The sequence below is a fragment of the Schistocerca cancellata genome, chromosome 1, assembly GCF_023864275.1.
Source record: "Schistocerca cancellata isolate TAMUIC-IGC-003103 chromosome 1, iqSchCanc2.1, whole genome shotgun sequence".
Taxonomy (NCBI): domain Eukaryota; kingdom Metazoa; phylum Arthropoda; class Insecta; order Orthoptera; family Acrididae; genus Schistocerca; species Schistocerca cancellata.
In genome coordinates, this window is record NC_064626.1 from 106,024,890 (window position 1) to 106,047,576 (window position 22,687).

At 39.7% G+C, this 22,687-nt stretch overlaps 1 protein-coding gene across 1 annotated transcript in view; it reads right to left on the reverse strand.

Annotated features, from left to right (window-relative positions):
• LOC126166489 (transcription elongation regulator 1) overlaps positions 1 to 22,687 on the reverse strand; it is a 245,277-nt gene that overhangs the window by 135,137 nt on the left and 87,453 nt on the right. Inside the window, exons 6-9 of the mRNA XM_049920407.1 lie at positions 8,683 to 9,020; positions 6,874 to 7,006; positions 5,176 to 5,573; positions 816 to 985 (exon numbers count right to left, since the gene is read on the reverse strand). Of these exons, the coding sequence (XP_049776364.1) occupies positions 816 to 985; positions 5,176 to 5,573; positions 6,874 to 7,006; positions 8,683 to 9,020 (1,039 nt within the window). The remainder of the gene's footprint in view (positions 1 to 815; positions 986 to 5,175; positions 5,574 to 6,873; positions 7,007 to 8,682; positions 9,021 to 22,687) is intronic.

Consider the following 22,687-nt stretch of genomic DNA (forward strand, 5'->3'; position numbering starts at 1 on the left):
GCTGTCAAGTAGTGGTTACAAACGCTATGTGGTTACAAACGCTATGTGGCTACAAACGCTATGTGGCTACAAACGCTATGTGGCTACAAACGCTATGTGGTTAAGTTTCTTGACATCAGGGTGCTCTATTCAGCGGATCTAAATTGGTAAAAGTTGGAACTATTAGTGCTGTATGTCCTGAAACTGCCAAGCTCTACTTTTGGTAGTAAAGGACTCTACTGCGCATGTGCATTTTTACGATTGTTGTGATCATCATGACACCCTTATCGAACCACATTTAGTTTGTTTCATTGTATGGCTACTTGTTGGCATCTTCACTCACTTTGCATTGCTCAAATGTTTTTGGTTTAAACAAAGCACAAATTTTACATTTAGCAAAACATGTTTCGAGAATTTAGTCTCATTGTCAGGTGCAGTATTTACGTACATATTTGTTTGTGATGTTACACGTACAATGTGAGTGATAGCTTAAGTGTGTGTGGTTTCCTACAGAACTGAGGCGGCACATAAATTGTACCGTAACCTTTTAAAATATTCATTAGACTTTACGCATAGTTTATAAATCACAGCAATAAGCTGACTACTGCTGCAAGACAAGGTATAGCTAATTTCACAAAATTAATATTTTGAGTACCACTAGGAGTGTTTTAGTAGTGTCAAGTCTATCATTCTGAATTATGATGGCTATCAAGATGTACATGTTGAAACACACAGCTGAACCACCTCACAAAGGGATGTTATAAAGGGAAGGCCTACAATGAGAATGATGTGCTTCCAAAACATAAAAACTGTACTCTATACATGCACATACTAACCAAGGGGTTCCTGGAACAGGTGTACTTGAGACAGGACGTGATTTGTCCTGTGCCCTTTGTAATTCTTTAGCTTTTTCTTCCTCCTCTTCACGTTTCTTTCTAGCAGCTTCTTCTTCTGCCTTTTCTTCTGCTGTTTTCTCTTCTAGTTTCTTTTCATCTTCTCCATCAACCTGAAATTTGAGACAATATATCATCAGGATGATGTCTACCGTACTCAAGAGACGAGCAGAGAAGCGTGCGCACACTGCTACACTTCATTGTAAAGTATTTTATACTAAATTAATGAAGGCAAAATACATCTCCGCAGTCTCGTTCTGATGCAGAAGAAAAACGATTGGCTTCTGTCAGCAACATACACTTCAAGACTGTGGATAACTGGCATTAATAAAAACCAATTGAAAAATGTGAATGAGACGAGACGAAAATGCATAAATGCTTTGAGATAATGCAGCAGCCCTTTTTTTAATGCACTCAAACTGATACCAGTCTTCACCACTGCATTTATTAATTTTATACTGGCTTATGCATTTCAGCCTTATGCCACTCTAAAAGTATCTACAACAGAAACACACAAAAAGGTAAAACATTGATAAAATACATTAAATGCACATCATAAAAAACATGGGGAAATAGAACTCACCAAAATATCTGTAACACATTCTTAGGTAGAACAAATCTGAATTTGTTAACATGGATATGAAATTTCTGGCTTCTTCACTTAATTCTTCAACGTGCACAGTGAGTCAACTGTCATTCAGAGGTCATCAAATGATACAGACCAGAAACTTTGTATCCATGCTTGACAATCTCAGGTTTGCTTTACCTAAGAACATGTTGGGGTGTTCTACTTCTCTTAGCTTTTTATGATGTGCATTTCATGTATTTTATCTATGTTTTTCACTTAATGCTTACTACTTCTGTTTGTACAAAGTACATTTTGCACAACTGTACCAATGTTTTTTTCCTGATATCCTTCCTTGTATTTTTCTTGCAGAGCCTTTGAGAATGGCTTAAGACTGAAATGCGCGAGACAGCATAAAATTAATAAATATATTGGTCAAGACTAACATCAGCTTCTGAATGCGTGACAATAGACTCACTGTACAAAACTTTGAGAAGATTATAATAATTGACGCTTCTTAATTAGAACCAATAACCATCCCAATGGTATTTGGCACACGCTTCTGAACCTCTTTAACACTTGTCGGCAAGTGCTTTCTTAAATCTAAATGTTACGGACCAATCTTTCTTGCTGCAACTAGAAATCCTTGTTTGCTTGGGCATGAACAAAAAACTCCACTAAAAATTAACTAATGGACAATTCTATCAGTAGACAAAACACAAACAACTACACAACCGACATTTCAATGGTCTGTGCTGAGATCCTCTTCAGAGTGACTGAACTGCTGTATTCTGGGTATAGGCTTCCCTTGAGATACCATCTCATTTTGGATGACAGGTGACTACTGACATCACATACTGGTATGTCATTACACAAATGCCTAAAATAGAGTTGATGTATGATAGGCTAAGGCATGTGTTCCTCTAGTAGGTGGCTGACAGGCAACAGCAAATTGTCAGCTTGTACCAAGGGATTGTGTTTGACTGCAACAGTACATCAATGTCCCATAGCAGTTCTCTTGTGGCCACTTGTTTATACTGATGAACCCAGATCTCGAGGAGCTGCTGGCTGACGAACGTGTGTAGCTCGTTGGACTGGGCTCATTGGCAGTCAGGTCGTTGGTAACTTATAGCAATCCTCCCTGTTCTTGTTGTTCGGGGTGTTTATTTTAAGTGTCTTATTTTCTGCTACTGCATCCACAGCTGCTGAGCAACCACACAAGTTTCTGGAAAACCAACAAATGTGACAGTTATTGTGGTGGACAGCTACAAATGATTTGCTGTGCTACCCCAGCCACATGTAACATTCATGTTCTGAATGAGTGCTAACCGCTCGCCTGGTTTCACCAGCTTAGACATTAACAAAGCAGACTGTAAAAGCCTGCAGCGTAGACAGCATCTATGGGATCCTTCATGGGCCGATGAACTTGAGGACTCTGGAATACTTCTTAAATTCTTCCACTGTTGCTGATGCCTCTCACCCAAGTCAGCAACAGGAATAGATTCTTCTCTTCCTCTTATTATCTTCACTGAGGTTCATAGCTCACTGTATATTCTTACTACTAAGGACCTGTAAATTTAGAATTCATTTTTGGCAAAATTTGCATCCTTTTTTGTAAATAATTATACATACAACTTTGAAGGACTGTCACACTAAGTCCCTGAAAATGAAACCTCAGTGTTCTGAAACTCCCTGTTAAGAAAGGAAGTGGTAATTGTGGATCTTTTTGAAAGAAATGGTTGCTTTAGCAAAATAATCTTTTTCCTTAAAATGGTCTTTGTTTTCTTCTTTTGACTATATTTAAGCTCTCGACAAAAGACTGTTTCTGTTGAGGAGGAGCAGCATTTTCCCACCAGTAAAATGAGTGCTGCTCTGACAAGACATTCCTTGATACTCCTCTTTCCCACCCAATACAATAGTTATAATAACCACATAGGATTAATTTTAGCCTTTTGTTGGCATTCATAGTCATGCAACCCATACTTAACATTACAGATAGAACACACATGGCACGTAGGGTACGAGTAAACCCAAAAATAACTATTCATACATTAGATGCAGAATTTCGGTGCAACTGTACACTGACAGGTTTTGTTTTTCAGTCGCTATAGTGCACAGTGCAGATGCGATATATAAACTGGCAGTCAGCCACAAGTGTAAACGAACAGAATTTCAACTGCCAGAGAAGACAGAGGTAGGGTACAGAAAAATCTCTGCCTTCCTCTCACAGGAAAGTTGGCCTATGATACTGTTCCACATTTCTGAAAAAGCAGAACTGACACAGTCGTAGAGATTGCCGATGCCTTCCGGTGCTGTGAGGGTTGTAATCAAATGTGGTGGACATGGATCGGACTTTTTTCTCATTTCAAAATGAGACAAGAAAACAACAAGCAAAGCACAATACAAGGAACTCCATAACTGCTGCCACATAACTGAATGTTTGGGTTAAAAGTGTCATGAATGAGGTAGTTCAGGCCAGACCTCCACCAGCATTTGACACGGCCACTGTTAAAAACATCCACCACCTAACCTGTCATGTTAGAAATGTTTGCATTATACCAATTTCTGAGCTTTTCTGGTGGACAAATGTATGCATTTTTTGGGTGTCCCATGGCTACTGCATTACACTGCAAATATCTTAAGCCTGCCATTCAACTGGCCACAACTGGTTTGGCACCACAGCACTGAGTCCACATTTATAATTTAACACCTAGGAATGGAATTGTTCTGTTATTCTATATTTCCAGTATGAAGTATGTTTTACGCAAGCTGCTGAGTTGCTAATGAAATCTATGTAGCTCTGCTTCCCCTGGCTGCCATATGATGAATGTATTGCCTACATACTTCATGCAACAACAAGGTCTTTTTCTTAATATTAGACTGAAGGAAATTGGATTATGTATAAGAATTTGTATCAATGAATCAATGAGACATGTGACACTCCACTGCAGAAGAGTCAAATCCACGAGGTAATGACACAGAGTATTGTCTACATTAGATGCAAGGAGACTGGAAGCAGGCACTATGGGACAAAGAGAGGGACTAAGCGGAGTTTTGATTGGCACAAATATTAAAGCCTTGATTCTACATATAAAAAAAACCACATATAATGGTTTGGTACTGGAATTGAGCTGTGAAATTAGGGTAAAAGCTTATTAAGCTCATGAAGGCATAAGATCGACAGTATTCTCAAGCACCAAAAATGAATATTAAGTTGGAACTTGTCTGAAGAAATTTAGGGAATCATAGAAAACCTAAATATGGTAAGCTGAACGTGGATTTGAACCTTGTCCCCCCAAACCAACACCCATGTTGTCCTTGCATGTTATCGAATGCCGCCTACCCAACTACCATTAGATTGTACTCTCGGTATTTTCTTATCTCTTGGAATGCAGTTGATATCTATAATGTATCCAATTTCCTAGCTGCAAAACTGCCCATCTCCACTTCCATCCTAATTGTTACTGGCACACCAGTGTTGTTCTATTACACGTTTTAAAAGGAAGACATGATGGCGGATTACATCAATACAAAAATGATCAACATAATTAGAGAACATACGAATGTTTTATCATGAGAAAGAAAAAGCCATATTAGTGCTTTATACATTAATAACACACCGTTTAAGAAAATGTTGTTTACAACTGGATGTTAATATTATTTTCTCCAGCCCTTTAATTCATTACACACAGTTACCAGCCACTGCAAAAACATCCTCTGAACAGACGAAGTCATTACCTCTCCATTGACAGCTGTCTGCTGAGTAGAAGCACCAGTGTCTGACGCCTGCACTGCTGCAGCAGTAGCTGCAGCTTTTGGAGTTGCTTCTGCTTCTGCATCAGTCTGTTCTGGAGTGACATGATCAGTTGCAGGGGCTGCAGCAACCACAGCTGGAACAGCATTTGCTGCAGCCACAGAGTTTGTTGGTGCAGCAACAGGAGCCACAACTGGAGTTGCAGCCACAGTGGTCACAACTGGAGCAGGCACAGCAGTCGCTGGCACAACAGCAGCAGCAGCTGCTGCTGCAGCAGCAGCTGCTGCAGCCACTGCAGCAGCAGCAGGTACCGGAAGTGGACCTGCATTTGCTGCAGGACTAGCCACTGTTGAGACACCCTGCGCTGCTGCTAATTTTGCTGCTGTAATGGTAAGAAATTCAATTGACAACACAATTTAAAAATAACAAATTTTACAGTATTATTTAATGCATGGAGGGGGGGGGGGGGGGGGGAGAGAGAGAGAGAGAGAGAGAGAGAGAGAGAGAGAGAGAGAGAGAGAGAGAGGAGGTTGGTTTATATGTAATCTTCATGAAAACTGTCACTGTGTTATGAAGAATACTACCTAAAAAAAATATAGCATATAAGATACAGCCATGCTCATGATAGCATCACCAGACCAACTAATGGAACATTATTCTAGTTTAATTTGAAACAATAGCAAATTGTTTGCTATGTAATCAACATGAACTTGTTTTAGTGTACTTTCACAACACGTTCCTTTTCATCAGACTGTTAAGTACTACTGAAAAAGTACAATTTTTCAGTATAAAAGAGGTAATGATGGATCAAAATTTTTAAATGTCAGGTATATGAATCAAAATGTGGATGACATATGAGTGTGTATTTAATACACAGTCACAAAAACTGCATACAAACTTCTATCTCACCACAAGAACACACACTGAACACCATGTGCATATGCAAACACTGCCATTCTTAAATGATGTAACTTCATTCGCCTCCCCCCCCCCCAAATATTCTGTGCACCTTTAAAAGATGTGCATGATTTTTGTTCAAGTTACACAAAAGACTGTCATTCTTACTTAAGCAACCTTGTAATTTCTTTAAAATCTTTCCCATGCAACACCTATAATATACATACACACAGTGATTGTCATAATTAGCAATGTGTTCACAGCTGTCCTCTGTGCAGAAATTCAACTTGGGGCTTGCAGGAAGCTTATTTACATACAACATAAATGTGCAGAATACCAAAATTTTATGTAAGCTCACAGAAGACATCCTTAGAATACACAAAAGATTTTTAAAAGTGAGGCCTGAAAGTTTAATGACAGCATCTCTAAAAGCTGTTTCACTTCTGTCATGAGGTAATTAATTTCATTAATACCCACATATCTTTTGCTGTTACCTGTTTACAGTATTTTATAAATCTGTAATATTAACAGAATAAAAGGGACATATCAAAAAATACTGCCCAAAAACTGTGGCAGTATTTTTAATGTCTTTCTAGCAGTGTCTGATAACAAATCCATCCAGGGAAGGTAGAAATGTTATAAATTCTGTAAGATGCTAACTGCTAACCATGGCAAAGTAACTAATTATCAAAGGGGATTTCAGTGAAGTTTGTGTGATAAATCTTGATTGAAAGATTATTAAAGTATGTTCTATTCTTTAACGTATGTTCTATTCTTTAACTTACTTTCTAAATCCTTAAGAACTTGTGGTTTCTCCCATACACTCTCCCCTGCTTTAGCATTGTAATAGTATGAACGACCATCTGGAGCCTTGTGTTCAGTCCACTCTGAAGCTCGAGCTACTATTTCAGGGTCAATCTAGAACGGTACAAACAGAAGCAATGTACAGTCAAAACATGCCAGATCAATCATTGTAACACACATACAACTGATCTCCACAATTGTATTTATGCACAGACTTATCACAACAAATGAATATGAGAGAATGTAGTACAATTACTCTCTTGCACACACACACACACACACACACACACACACACACACACACACACACACACACACACACACACACACACACACTTCATACACTTCAGTGAAGTGACCAAATGAATAAAATATTTTTATTAATTTTAAAAGTCAACAGGAGGTTATTAAACTGATTTTATTAATTTTAAAAGTGAATGAGAGGTTATCAGGAAAGAAACATGGCAACCAACAGCAAGTTGGCGAGCGCTCTCAGTAATGAGAACTATTTATACGTACAGTTTGAGCTGTGCCGAGATGCAGATAACAAACCAAAGAGATGATCATTAAGAAAAGTTACTGAATATTAATTGAAGTTAAGCTACTGAACTGATGACAGAGAGTAAATCTAATTGTTGTTGATTTAACAAAAAGGAGAAAATGATAATGAAACTTTAGGCATCTAACTTACCAATTTCCAAATGAAAAGGTGGTGATGCACAAATGGTGGAAGTATTTAATTTTAATTCAAAGCAGCAATGGACATTACATTTGCTATTGAAGTTCACCAGCTTCTTACGGATACAGAGTGCTTACCGGCAAATAATATGTAAAGTTAATCCAAACATTTAAAAATGCAATCACAAGGAGCATCAAATATGATGATATAACAAGAGTCAACTTGTTATATTGAGTGCCTTGTTTTCACTATTCATATATTCGCAATGTGAACGCACCAGAGACATATGTTCATTCTGTACACAGCCATGTTCTGCGACATTACAAAATTATACCTTTGCTTTGTTTTGTCATCGTGGTTACTGTATCACTTTTGGTTCTAATGCGAAAGAGTGTTTTGTTACTTGGTTCAGAGTTTGTTCTGCTCTGTAATTTTCAGTAAAACACTATTACAGACAACAGGTTATGGATGCAGGCAACTGTATAAATATCTGTTTTCGGAATTCACTGTGTTTGGTGTTTGATCAAACGGTTATTCAAATGAACTGTGACACTGAAGTTGTGAGACTCAAGTTCTGGAACCATCATTTTTTCATTAATCTTTTGTGGAAAATCTTCAGTCTCATTTTGAATGAAGCACTACAATTTTGTATTAAATTTAAATCTACAAGAAGATGCATAAATTTAACACCTACAGTATCCCGAAATTTTTTTATCAGTAAGAATTTTCAACAGTTTAAATAACAGCTGCAAATTATTTTTCATACTGAAAAGCTCTTGATCTCTTGGAGGTGAAACCAACGCCAAGTGAAGCTGGCCAGAGTCAAACAGCTGAAAAAAAAGTTCTTGATCTCTTGGAGGCGAAATCAAGGCTAAGTACAGCCAGTCAGAGTCAAACAGCTTGGGATGACTTAAATGCTAAGACGATGCTCATTCTACCGACTGTGATTGAATTTGACTAACTGCATTGTGTTATGATGTGCACAAATGCTGCCAAAATGTGGGTCAAACTGAACACACACACACACACACACACACACACACACACACACACACACACACACACACACATTTCTCATGAAATATCACAAAACCTAGTTATGCATTCTTACCTGTGAAAGATCATCGGCCATTGGAGGCACCATAGCATGGGGTGGTGGCGGCCCCATTCCAGGAGCCATTGGGGCAGCTGCCATAGGAGGCGGTTGTTGGTGAGGTGGTGGCCCCATACCCATTTGAGGTGGTCCCCACGCAGGTCCTGGTGGAGGCATTCCACCAAAACCAGGAGGGCCATAACCTGGAGGACCTGGAAATCCTGGTGGAGGCATGGCAAATGGAGGTGGTCCACCAAAATGTGGTGGAGGTGGGCCTCCGAACGGAGGTGGCATGCCAGGTGGAGGACCTTGCATCATACCTGGAGGTGGTTGCATCGTATTTGGCATAGCTCCCACTGCAAAGATATCACTCAATGTACTGAGCTGACAGTAGCATGTAGATTTGGAAACAAATTGTAAGCACAAGGAATAGAAGTTATTCTAATACAACTACATATTCAAAACCAAGCTACGTATAATAAAATTAACATTGTAACTATCAACTTTACAGAAAAAATTCAAATTATGCAAAGAATTTGTGAAGTAGTTATTGTATACCTCAGTTTCACTATTACACCACTACAATTGGGAAGTTCTTAGTAGTTTATGTGCTGACAAAGTTTTCTTTAGGGAATTCAATACCAATACTCATTTCCAGTCTCAGGCTTCTCTATTTTGAAGCTCACATTTATTCCCTTTATATTTGACAGACTAACATGATATGTTTGAAAACAACTTTGAATATTCAGGACTTCCATTTGATAATTCAGTTACTGGTACATAAATGAATGACTTTCTTTAATAGGGAAACAAATACCACATTAAATCTAAATCGGGATATTTGACCTCTGTTTCAGATACAGTTCATTGCAATCACAAACTAAGCATTTTGCCTGGATGAAACAACAGTGTACATTAAGTGTGTGTTTAAATGCAATTCGAAGATCCCACCCATACTTTAAAGAAAAAGTATGGTAAACGATATGATTTTTCTCTCCATTTACAGCCAAAAATGTATGCTACTCTATTAAATGTTAACTCAAACACACTTCATTTGTTTTATTCCCTCTATGTGACTCTTTACTAGTATATGCGTTTTCAATTCTTGACTCTCACTTCATTCTGTCATACAGGACACATTCAGTTATCCATGAACTAAAGCTAGCAGTTCTGGTTGATACACTATCTTTTAAAAGAGAAAGAAAGAAGGGTTAAATTCTTTCTTGCAGCCATCAGATTTTTCATGAGGGCCATGTCTGGTCCCTAGTAGGGCAGACACTGTGGCACCACTGGTTTCTTCCTATGCCGTATACGTTATGAGCAGGTAGCCATAATGTACTTGTTGAATTCTCAAGAAACGTTTGTGAATGATTACACTATTTAAGTTCAGTTGTGGAACTGACGTGTCAGTTTGGGACTAGGATTATGTCATATAAAATACATACATTCAGTTACATGCTGCGAATGACAATGAAAACAACTTGCACATATTCACAGACCCCTCACTGAAATTACATTATCCCCACATCATGTCAAAGGGATCAATGAGACAAATGTACTTCTTATGTATTTAAGAATGATATCACGATTTTTCTACATCTACATCAATACTCCACAAACCACCATACGGTGCATGGCAGAGGGTACCGTGTACCAGTACTAGTCATGTCATTTCCTTTTCTGTTCCACTCGCAAATAGAGTGAGGGGGGGAAAAAAACTGTCTATATGCCTGCATATGAACCCTAATTTCTTGTATCTTACCTTCATGGTCCTTACGCGCAATGATATGTTGGTACCAGTAGACTCATTTGGCAGTCAGCTTCAAATGTCAGCTTTCTAAATTTTCTCAATAGCATTTCTCGAAAAAATTGTCGCCTTCCTCCACGGATTCCCATTTGAGTTCCCGAAGCATTTCTGTAACACTTATGTATTGTTCGAACCTGCTGACAACAAATCTAAGAGTCCGCCTCTGAATCACTTCGATGTCTTCCTTCAGTCCAACTTGGTACGAACCCCAAACACTAGAGTAGTAATCAAGAATAGGTTGCACTAGTGTCCCATATATGGTTTCCTTTATAGGTGACCTGCTCTTTCCTAAAATTCTCCCAACGAAGTAAAGTTGACAATTCACCTTCCCTACCACAGTTCACACATGCTAATTCCACCTCATGTTGCTTTACTCCCAGATATTTGAACAACTTGACTTTGTCAAGTAGGGCACTAGCAACACCGTATCTGAACATTACAGGTTTGATCTTCATACTCACCCGCATTAACTTACATTTTTCCACATTTAAGGTTAGCTGCCATTCATTACACCAACTGGAAATTTTGTCTAAGTCGTCTTGTATCTCCCTACAGTCACTCAACTTCCAACACCTTACTGTACACCATGGCATCATCAGCAAACAACTGCAGATTGCTGCCCACCCTGTCCAGAGAACAACAGCTGTCCTATCACACTCTCCTGGGGCATTCCTGGTGATACCCTCGTCTCTGATGAGCACTCGCCGTCGAGGACAACATACTCAGTTCTATTATTTGAGAAGTCTTTGAGAAACTGGCATATCTGTGAGCTTATTCCATACACTGGGGCATCATGTCAAATGCTTTCTGGAAATCTAGAAATATGCAATCTGCCTGTTGCCCTTCATTCATAGTTCTCAGTATACCATGTGAATAAAGGGAAAGTTGGATTTCGCATGAGTGAGGCTTTCTATCATGCTGATTCATGTACATAAGCTTGTCAGTCTCTAGAAAGTTTGCTATATTCAAATTGAGAATATGTTCAAGCATTCTGCAGCAAATCGAAATTAGGGATATTGGTCTGTAATTTTGCAGGTCCATTCTTTTACCCTTCTTATATAATGGAGTCACCAGTGCCTTTCTCCAGTCGCTTGGGACTTTGTGCTGGATGAGAGATTCACAACAAATGCAAGCTAGGTAATGAACCAACACCATAGAGTGCCCTTTGTAAAACTGAACTAGGATTCCATCCAGACCTGGTATTTATTTGCTTTCAAATCTTTCAGTTATTTCTCTACGCCAGGGATGCTTATTTCTATGTCACCCATATAGGAGTCTGTCCCATGGTCGAATGATGACACATTTGTACGATTCTCCTGATTCCTGAAACGTGAAATTTAAAACTTCGGTTTTCATTTTGCTATCTTCAACTGCCACACCACACTGGACAACAAGGGAGTGAATGGAAGCATTAGACCCACTTAGTAATTTTACGTAAGACCACAATTTCCTTGGGTTCTCTGCCAGGTCTTTTGCTAGGTTGTGACAGTGGTGGTAACTGTATGCTTCGCACATAGATCTTTTCACAGACACCCGAATTTCTAATAATCTTTAATGGCCATTATTTCTGATGGCAGGAGTGTACAGGACTGACTGAATATTTGCTTGCCACAGACATGTGGAGAAGCATATGCTGACATCACCTATTCACAGGACGATGCGAACTACTACAACTGGCACACGCAGAAAACATTTGCAGCGTCAATTAGGACTTTGCATGAATTTATAGTGTGTTCATGTTTGTACATCCCCTTTTGGTTCTGTATTCCCTACAACTAAGATTGTCAGTCTTGGTTTATTTGTTAGACACGTTATTCTGCTGTGCCATCCCTGTTGTCTGTCTGTCTTCTTGTTTTGTCCTGTTCACTCTTGGCAACACACTGCTGACACCCTAGGCCAGTTGGCCAGTATCTGCTGGTTCTATGGTTCTTTCTGTCATATTACCGGTTACTACAGGAGTGCTGTTTAAGTGGAGTTGGAATGTAAATGAGAGCCCTTTCATTTGAAACTAAGTCTTGAATGTGAATGGTCTTATTCACCGAAATATGTCTTCAATAAAAAGTTGATTGTGGTAAAGTTTAATTTCTTCACACTGTGTCCACAGCCTCAACATAACTTCTAAATAATGAAACCTTTTTAAAAACCACCATAGGCTGTCAATCTTATTATGCAAGATGCCTTTATTGCACCGTGTATATGAATCACATTACTTGCCAATTTCGGCTTTTGACCATTTTCAAATATATAGCATTGGTGATGCGTATGTCACATAAAACTTTTTCACATATGCAGACATTTGTAAACCTTACAAATGACTGCTTGTGACTGTGTATGTGCGGATGGATGTATGTGTGTGCGCGCGCGCGCGCGCGCGCGTATACCTGCCCTTTTTTCCCCCCTAAGGTAAGTCTTTCCACTCCCGGGATTGGAATGACTCCTTACCCTCTCCCTTAAAACCCACATCCTTTCGTCTTTCCCTCTCCTTCCCTCTTTCCTGATGAAGTAACCGTTTGTTGTGAAAGCTTGAATTTTGTGTGTCTATCGACCTGCCAGCACTTTTGTTTGGTAAGTCTCATCATCTTTGTTTTTAGATATATTTTTCCCACGTGGAATGTCCCCCCCCTATATATATGGTTATAATAGAAGGAAACATTCCACGAAGGAAAAATATACCTAAAAACAAAGATGAAAGAAACATTCAGAATCTTATCCAGTCCCGGAAAGTATCCTGTCACAAGTGGGGCACTTTTGTGGTTCTTCTGTGGGAGGTTCTGGGTTTGAGAGGATGAGGAAGTGGCTCTGCTTACAGAAGCAAATAACCAGAGCCACTTCCTCATCCTCTCAAACCCATAACCTCCCACAGAAGAACCACAAAAGTGCCCCACTTGTGACAGGATACTTTCCGGGACTGGATCAGATTCTGAATGTGGCTCTCCAGCAGGGATACAACTTCCTCAAATCCTGCCCTGAAATGAGATCCATCCTTCATGAAATCCTCCCCACTCCACCAAGAGTGTCTTTCCGCCGTCCACCTAACCTTCGTAATCTCTTAGTTCATCCCTATGAGATCACCAAACCACCTTCCCTACCCTCTGGCTCCTACCCTTGTAACTGCCCCTGGTGTAAAACCTGTCCCATGCACCCTCCCACCACCACCTATTCCAGTCCTGTAACCCGGAAGGTGTACACGATCAAAGGCAGAGCCACGTGTGAAAGCGCCCACGTGATCTACCAACTGACCTGCCTGCACTGTGATGCATTCTATGTGGGAATGACCAGCAACAAACTGTCCATTCGCATGAATGGACACAGGCAGACAGTGTTTGTTGGTAATGAGGATCACGCTGTGGCTAAACATGCCTTGGTGCACGACCAGCACATCTTGGCGCAGTGTTACACGGTCCGGGTTATCTGGATACTTCCTACTAACACCAACCTATCCGAACTCCGGAGATGGGAACTTGCTCTTCAATATATCCTCTCTTCCCGTTATCCACCAGGCCTCAATCTCCGCTAATTTAAAGTTGCCGCCACCCATACCTAACCTGTCACTCAACAACATCTTTGCCTCTGCACTTCTGCCTCGACTGACATCTCTGCCCAAACTCTTTGTCTTTAAATATGTCTGCTTGTGTCTGTATATGTGTGGATGGATATGTGTGTGTGTGCGCGCGAGTGTATACCCGTCCTTTTTTCCCCCTAAGGTAAGTCTTTCCGCTCCCGGGACTGGAATGACTCCTTACCCTCTCCCTTAAAACCCACATCCTTTCGTCTTTCCTTCTCCTTCCCTCTTTCCTGATGAGGCAACAGTTTGTTGCGAAAGCTTGAATTTTGTGTGTATGTGTGTGTTAGTTTGTGTGTCTGTCGACCTGCCAGCACTTTCATTTGGTAAGTCACATCATCAAAAAGCACTGGCAGGTCGATACACACACAAACATACACACAAAATTCAAGCTTTCGCAACAAACGGTTGCTTCGTCAGGAAAGAGGGAAGGAGAGGGAAAGACGAAAGGATGTGGGTTTTAAGGGAGAGGGTAAGGAGTCATTCCAATCCCGGGAACGGAAAGACTTACCTTAGGACTTACCCTCTCCCTTAAAACCCAAATCCTTTCGTCTTTCCCTCTCCTTCCCTCTTTCCTGACGAGGCAACCGCTGGTTGCGAAAGCTAGAATTTTGTGTGTATGTTTGTGTGTCTATCAACGTGCCAGCGCTTTCGTTTGGTAAGTCAAATCATCTTTGTTTTTAGATATATTTTTCCCACGTGGAATGTTTCCTTCAGAGAGAGAGAGAGAGAGAGAGAGAGAGAGAGAGAGAGAGAGAGAGAGAGAGAGAGGGGGGGGGGGGTTATTTCAGATTATAATAGGGAATGAGGTTCTTCAGCCACTATAAAACAATTATCATACAGCTGTTTTTCCCATTTATAACATTTTACACAATCATTTTGAGAAGCAAGCAAGTTAAAACATTTTTATGAACATTACAGGGTTATAAATACAAAATCAAATCGGGTTCATGCAGGAGTAGGTTTAATAATTAACAAAAAAATAAGAGCACGGGTAAGCTACAACGAACAGCATAGTGAATGCATTATTGTAGTAGAGACAGACACGAAGCCCATCTTGTACAAGTTTATATGCCAACTAGTTCCACAGATGACGAAGAGATTGAAGAAATGTATGATGAGATAAAAGAAATTATTCATATAGTTAAGGGAGACGAAAATTTAATAGTCATGGGTACTGGAATTTGATTGTAAGAGAAGGAAAAGTAGTAGGTGAATATGGCCTGGTGGAAAGGAATGAAAGAGGAAGCCGCCTGGTAGAATTTTGCACAGAGTATAATTTAATCATAGCTAACACTTTGTTTAAGAATCGTGGGAGAAGGTGGTATATGTGGAAGAGACCTGGAGACACTGGCAGGTTTCAGTTAGATTATATAATGGTAAGATAGAGATTTAGAAACCAGGTTTTAAATTGTAAGACATTTCCAGGAGCAGTTGTGGACTGACCACAATCTGTTGGTTAGGAACTGTAGATTAAAACTGAAGAAACTGCACAAAGGTGGAAATTTAAGGAAATGGGACCTGAAAGAACCACAGGTTGTAAAGAGTTTCAGAGAGAGCATTAGGGAACAGTTGACAAGAATGGGGGAAAGGAATACAGTAGAAGAAGAATGGGTAGCTTTTGAGGGATGAAGTAGTGAAGGCAGCAGAAGATCAAGTAGGTAAAACGACAAAGGCTACTAGAAATCCTTGGGTAACACAAGAGACATTGAATTTTACTAATGAAAGAAGAAGATATAAAAATGCAGTAAATGAAGCAGGCAAAAAGGAATACAAATGTCTGAAAAATGAGATCGACAGGAAATGGAAAATGGCTAAGCAGGGATGGATAGAGGACAAATGTAAGGATGTAGAGGCTTATCTCACTAGGGGTAAGATAGATACTGCCTACAGGAAAATTAAAGAGACATTTGGAGAAAAGAGAACCACTTGTATGAATATCAAGAGCTGAGATGGGAAACCAGTTGTAAGAAAGAAGGGAAGGCAGGAAGGTGGGAGGAGTATATAGAGAGGTCTATACAAGGGCGATGTACTTGAGGGCAATATTACTGAAATGGAAGAGGACGTAGATGAAGATGAAATGGGAGATACAATCCTGCATGAAGAGTTTGACAGAGCACTGAAAGACCTAAGTCGAAACAAGGCCCCGGGAGTGGACAACATTCCACTAAAACTACTGATAGCCTTGGGAGAGCCAGCCCTGAAAAAGCTCTACAATCTGGTGAACAAGATGTATGAGACACGCAGAATACCCTCAGACTTCAAGAAGAATACATTAATTCCAATCCCAAAGAAACCAAGTGTTGACAAGCATGAAAATTACTGAACTATCACTTTAATAAGTCTCAGTTGCAAAATGCTAACATGAATTCATTACAGACAAATTGAAAAACTGGTAGAAGCTAACCTCGGGGAAGATCATTTTGGGTTCCATAGACATGTTGGAACACATGAGGCAATACTCACCCAACAAGGCAAACCTACATTTCTAGCATTTGTAGACTTAGAGAAAGATTTTGACAGTGTTGACTGGAATACACTCTTCCAAATTCTGACAGTGGCAGGGGTCAAACACAGGGAGCGAAAGGTTATTTACAATTTGCACAAAAACTAGATGGCAATTATACGAGTCGAAGGGGCACGAAAGGGAAGCAGTGGTTGAGAAGGGAGTGAGATAGGCTACAACCGTATCTCGTATTTAACTCAAATCTGTATATTGAGCCAGCAGGAAAGGAAACAAAAGACAAATTTGGAGAAGAATTTAAAATTCCATGGAGAAGAAATAAAAACTTTGAGGTTTGCCGACGACATTGTAATTGTCACTGACAGCAAGTGACCTGGAAGAGCAGTTGACCAGAAATGAGAGCGTCTTGAAAGGAGGATATAAGATGAACATCAACAAAAGCAAAACGAGGATAATGAAATGTAGTCGAATTACATCAGGTGATGCTGAGGGAATTAGATTTGGAAATGGAACACTTAAAGTAGTAGATGAGTTTTGCTATTTGGGAAGCAGTATAACTGATGATGGTCGAAGTAGAGAGGATATAAAATGTAGACTGGCAATGGCAAGGAAAGCATTTCTGAAGAACAAAAATTTGTTAACATTGAGTGTAGATTTAAGTGGCAAGAAGTCTTTTCTCAAAGTATGTATATGGAGTGTAATCATGCATGGAAATGAAACATGGACGATAAATAGTTTAGAAAAGAGGAGAATAGACGCTTTCGAAATGTGGTGCCACAGAAGAATGGATAGATCACGTAACTAATGAGGAAGTACTGAATAGAATTGTGTAGAAGAGGAATTTGTGGCACAACTTGACTAGAAGGGATTGCTTGATAGGGCATATTCTGAGGCATCATGGGATCATCAATTTAGTATTGGAGGGAAGCGTGGAGGGCAAAAGTCATAGAGGGAGACCAAGGCAGGAATACACGAACAGAAGGATGTAGGTTACAGCAGTTACTTGGAGATGAAGAAGCTTGCACAGACAGTAGCATGGAGGGCTGCATCAAACCAGTCTCTGAACTGAAGACCAGAATAACAATAAGTAAAGGAAATTAAAATGTGCAGTACAAAGTGTACACAATGATTTGTGGAAATGAATGTCATCTGTTTTTTTTTTTTAAATCACAGTTTTGTAACAGCAAGCAACAAGTCTCAAAAAATGGAAATTGGTATATGGGTACATGGTAATCTAGCATATTTTCCAACATGATACAACCACAAATTGCGTGTCGAAACGTGTTCTTGAGAAATCTTTACTTTGCACTCACTCGGAAAAAAGCAAAAATTGATGAACATGGTGAATTAAACCGAAAACTGCGGACTATGGTGAAAGCTTGGGGGAGCGTGTTTTCCTCCTGTTGCCACTGAAGTGCAGTGTACTCTGGTGACATGAGCACAGTAACATCTAGTGTATTGCTTGTAAATATCTAGCAGGTGAGCTCATTTTGTGTATGTGGATTGAGTACATTTCACACTACTACTTGCAGGAACTGTAGTAATCATGATGTAATGGTGCTGTGAAGGCAACCAGAAACAAGGCTATCGATTTGTTGATCACTGAAGTGCGGAGTTGATCTTTTATGGATGTGTTAGTGACAGGAGAATCTCAGTTGTGGGAGAACTCTTTACAGTAATGTGTTTGTAGTTGCACAGTACATAAAATATTTGTGACAAGGAAGAATATGAATGTTTGCTCATCACTTCACTTACTGCAATACAAGCTGTCCTCGTAAGTTGCTTCCTAACCACACACAAGATCGAATATTGCAGAAAATACTTGTATTACATTTGTAACAAAGTCCTAGAATATGTTAACAACACTAAGATGGAAAATAAAGTTAGCATATAACAGGATGCAAACTTCCCACCTCTAACTCTGTAAAGTATGACTTTACTCATTATGCTATAGATCAACCGTATGATTTTTGTCTCTTTTCTCAGTTATTACAATATATCTTGATGCCTTATGTCTTTTATTCTTTATTAACATACATTTAATGATAAGGGTGGTGTGTTTGTGACATATTTTCAAAGTGCTATGGCTTTGAAACAGCATACTGTGGCGCACACACACTACAAAGGAAATGAATAACAGAAATGCATACAGTTCACTGGGGTTGTTAACATGCACTCACTCACAAAAATCGATGATCAGAAGTCCACCAGGGACATTATGACTGCAAAAAGTAGTGTGAAGTCTAATCAACCCTGCATGTGTTAAGCCTAGTTTACACAACAACACTGGCTTGCGCCACACATTGCATGCAAGTAGTTTGTGTGTCTGTAGACAGTCTATGCTCCAGTGTTGTCATTTTTTGAGTGCCATAGTAGCATGTGAAATGAAAGTTTTGGCAATTGTAAGAGTTGTGGCAGAGTTAATCTTGTTTGCATGAAACCACCGCAGAAGACAAAAGATGAGAAAAAGAAAGAAACATGTTCGGGTTGATGATTGCATAAAGAGAAGGTATCAGATCAGTTGCTCACCAAACTTGCTGAAAGAAATGGTACTGGAAGACTTTGTAAGTTATTTTAATCATATGTACTACTGTTTGTGAATAGGAATCATTGCTGTGACGTTTTAAATATATTAGTATTGATGAAAGAACTCATCTTTTCAGATTTCTGTAGCCTTTTATCCTGCCAACTATTTTCCTTAACAAAGAATCAGCCAACTCAAACCACAGGATTCGAGCCATGTAGATGTGGGCTGTTCTGCAGATACAAGTTTTGTTCGCCTGTATTTTTTTTAAATTTATTTGTGTATGAACTACTGTAATTTTAATTGAATGGATTTTGCCCTGCAGCTCATACATGGTGGTCCATTGATTGTGAGCGGGCCAAGTATCTCACTAAATAAGCGTCATACGAAAAAACTACGAAGAAGAAAACTTGTATAGCTTGAAGGGGGAAACCAGATGGCGCTATGGTTGGCCCACTAGAAGGCGCTGCCATAGGCCAAACCGATATGAACTGCGTTTTTTAAAATAGGAACCACAATTTTTTATTACATATTCGTGTAGTGCGTAAAGCAATATGAATGTTTTAGTTGGACCACTTTTTTCGCTTTGTGAAAGATGGCGCTGTAATAGTCACTAACATATGGCTCACTAGGTTTTTTAAATTAAAATACAGAACGTAGGTACATTTGAACATTGTATTTCGGTTGTTCCAATGTGATACATGTACCTTTGTGAACTTATCATTTCTGAGGACGCATACTGTTACAGCATGATTACCTGTAAATACCACACTAATGCAATAAATGCTCAAAACGATTCCGTCAACCTCAATGCATTTGCCAATACGTGTAACGACATTTCTCTCAACAGTGAGTAGTTCTCCGTCCGTAATGTTCGCACATGCATTGACAATGTGCTGACACATGTTGTCAGGCGTTGTAGGTGGATCATGATACCAAATATCCTTCAACTTTCCCCACACACACACACACAAGCAGATATGCTTGTGTCTGTATATGTGCGAATGGACGTGCGAGAGAGAGAGAGAGAGAGAGAGAGAGAGAGAGAGATTGTATACCTGTCCTTTTTTCCCCCCTAAGGTGAGTCAGTCTGCTCCCGGGATTGGAATGACTCCTTACCCTCTCCCTCAAAACCCACTTCCTTTCGTCTTTCCCTCTCCTTCCCTCTTTCCTGATGAAGCAACCATGGGTTGTGAAAGCTTGAATTTTGTGTGTGTGTGTTTGTTTGTGTGTATCAACATACCAACAAATCACTGCGAGTGAAACCAAAGCAGATGTTTACGTGGACTGTTTTCCTATGTCACTCACATGTTTGAAAGTAGCCTCAGAAAATCCATCCACCACCAGCCAGAAAGCAGTTAGACACTCTCCACCCGGACTTGTAGGGATCTGCCATTCAGGGTGCAACATCCAAGCACGACATCTGCTGGTAGTCCCGGATCATCAGAAAAGGTAGCTTTGGACTATGAATCAATGGTGGTCTGCCCTCCCTGGACAGCTTTATGGTATTGCTGTGCCGACCACTCTCTAGCAGTTTTGTTTCAGTCTTTTCTTTGGTGGACTTTCTTGAATGAGGTACTTGTGAGGAAAACATTATATCTTGTTATTCTTCTGTTGTAAGATCCAAAGTGGGATCTATACCTTATTTCTTGCTTAAATTGTGTTTTGTTTTGACTTCTTTGTCAACATCAGCGAGTTCTTGTTAATTACTTTTTCCCAATAAAAACAGATTCAAGAATACCGTTAGCATTTTATCTCTGCTACTGCAGACTGCAATGTGCAGTTAATTAACATATTTTTCACTACTACAAAAAGAACAATTATGTGGTGTTTCTCTTCGTTAATTTCATATATTTTTACACCTTTTTTTCCATCATGGTAAAATAAGTTTTCCTATTATCACAACCAATAAATGCAGCACATTAGAAAGATTCTCTTGGTTAGAGATTTCTTTGCATGTATCAGTAACATCAAAGAAAAGAACTACTAAAGGCTCAGTCAAATAGCTAACTGGTCATCCAAGCAGGCAGATAGCACTGTTGCAAAATAATATGAAAAAGATAAAATTTCAACTCACCAAATACACTGACGTAACAAAAGTTATGGGATACCTCCTAACATCATGTTGCACCCCCTTTTGCGTGGCGTAGTACAGCAACTCAACATGGCACGGATTCAACAAGTTGTTGGCAGTCCCCTGCAGAAATATTGAGCCACGCTGCCTCTATAGGGATCCATAATTGAGAAAGTGTTGCCGGAACAGGATTTTGTGCGTTGACTGATCTCTCAAAATTACGTCACATAAATGTTCAATGGGGGTCATGTCAAGTGAGCTGGGTGGCCAAATCATTTGCTTGAATTGTCCAGAATGTTCTTCAAACAAATCATGAAAAATTGTACTTTTTGACATGGCGTATGCTCAGCCAAAAAATTTCCATCACTGCTTGGGAACATGAAGTCCACAAATGGCTGCAAATAGTCTCCAAGTAGCCAAACATTCTGTGTAAAAACAGCTCACACCATTATGGAGTCACCACCAGCTTGCACAGTTGTTGACAACTTGGGTCCGTGGCTTCGTGTGATCTGTGCCGCATTCAAATCCTGCCATCAGCTCTTACAAACTGAAATCGGGACTCATCTGACCAGGCTTTCATTTTCCAGTCATCTAGGGTCAACTGATATGGTCACGAGTCCAGGAGAGGTGTTGTAGGCGATGTTTTGCTATTAGTAAATGCACTCGTGTTGGTTGTCTGCTGCTTACGCCATTAATGCCATATTTTGCCACACTGTCCTAATGGATATGTTCTTTGTACGTCCCACATCGATTTCTGGGGTTATTTCATGCTGTGTTGTGCTTCTGTTAGTCCTGACAACTCTACCCAAATGCCGCTGCTCTCAGTTATTAAGTGAAGCATAATCAGCCACTGCGTAGTCCGTGATGAGATGTAATGTTTGAAATCTGGTACCTTTGGCACTATTGACACTGTGGATCTCTGAATAGTGAATCGACGATTCCCGAAATGGAATGTACCATGCATCTAGCTCCAACTTTTATTCTGTGTTCAACGACTGTTTATTCCCATCGTGTGGCCATAATCACGTAAGAAACCTTTTCACATGAGTCACCCGAGTACAAATGACAGCTCCGACAATGCACTGACCTTTTATGCCTTGTGTCTCTCTGTGCTCTCTCTCTCTCTCTCTCTCTCTCTCTCTCTCTCTCTCTCTCTCTCTCACACACACACACACACACACACACACACACAGAGAGAGAGAGAGAGAGAGAGAGAGAGAGAGAGAGAGAGAGAGAGAGAGCAACTGTTTTGTCTATTTCTGATGAAGGACTTAGTCCAATAGCTAATAATATCTAGCAGTCTTTTTCAATGAGCCTGCCTGCCACCCAATGCCTCCTTTATCTTGTGAGAATCAATCTGTCCTTTTCATATTATTGTTATTCGATCTCAGATTTTCCATTGTTTATAAACATAACACCATTTCCTACCATGGATTCATATTTTGTGACATTTTTGTATTAGGTATGGTATTTACAGTACAAAAACTTTTGCACACACCTATCCAGTTAACCTCTCTGTTTCAACATTTTTCACACCTGTACCCATTTTTCCACTGCAATCTCTGTAGAAAATCACAACCAGCCAGTAGGCC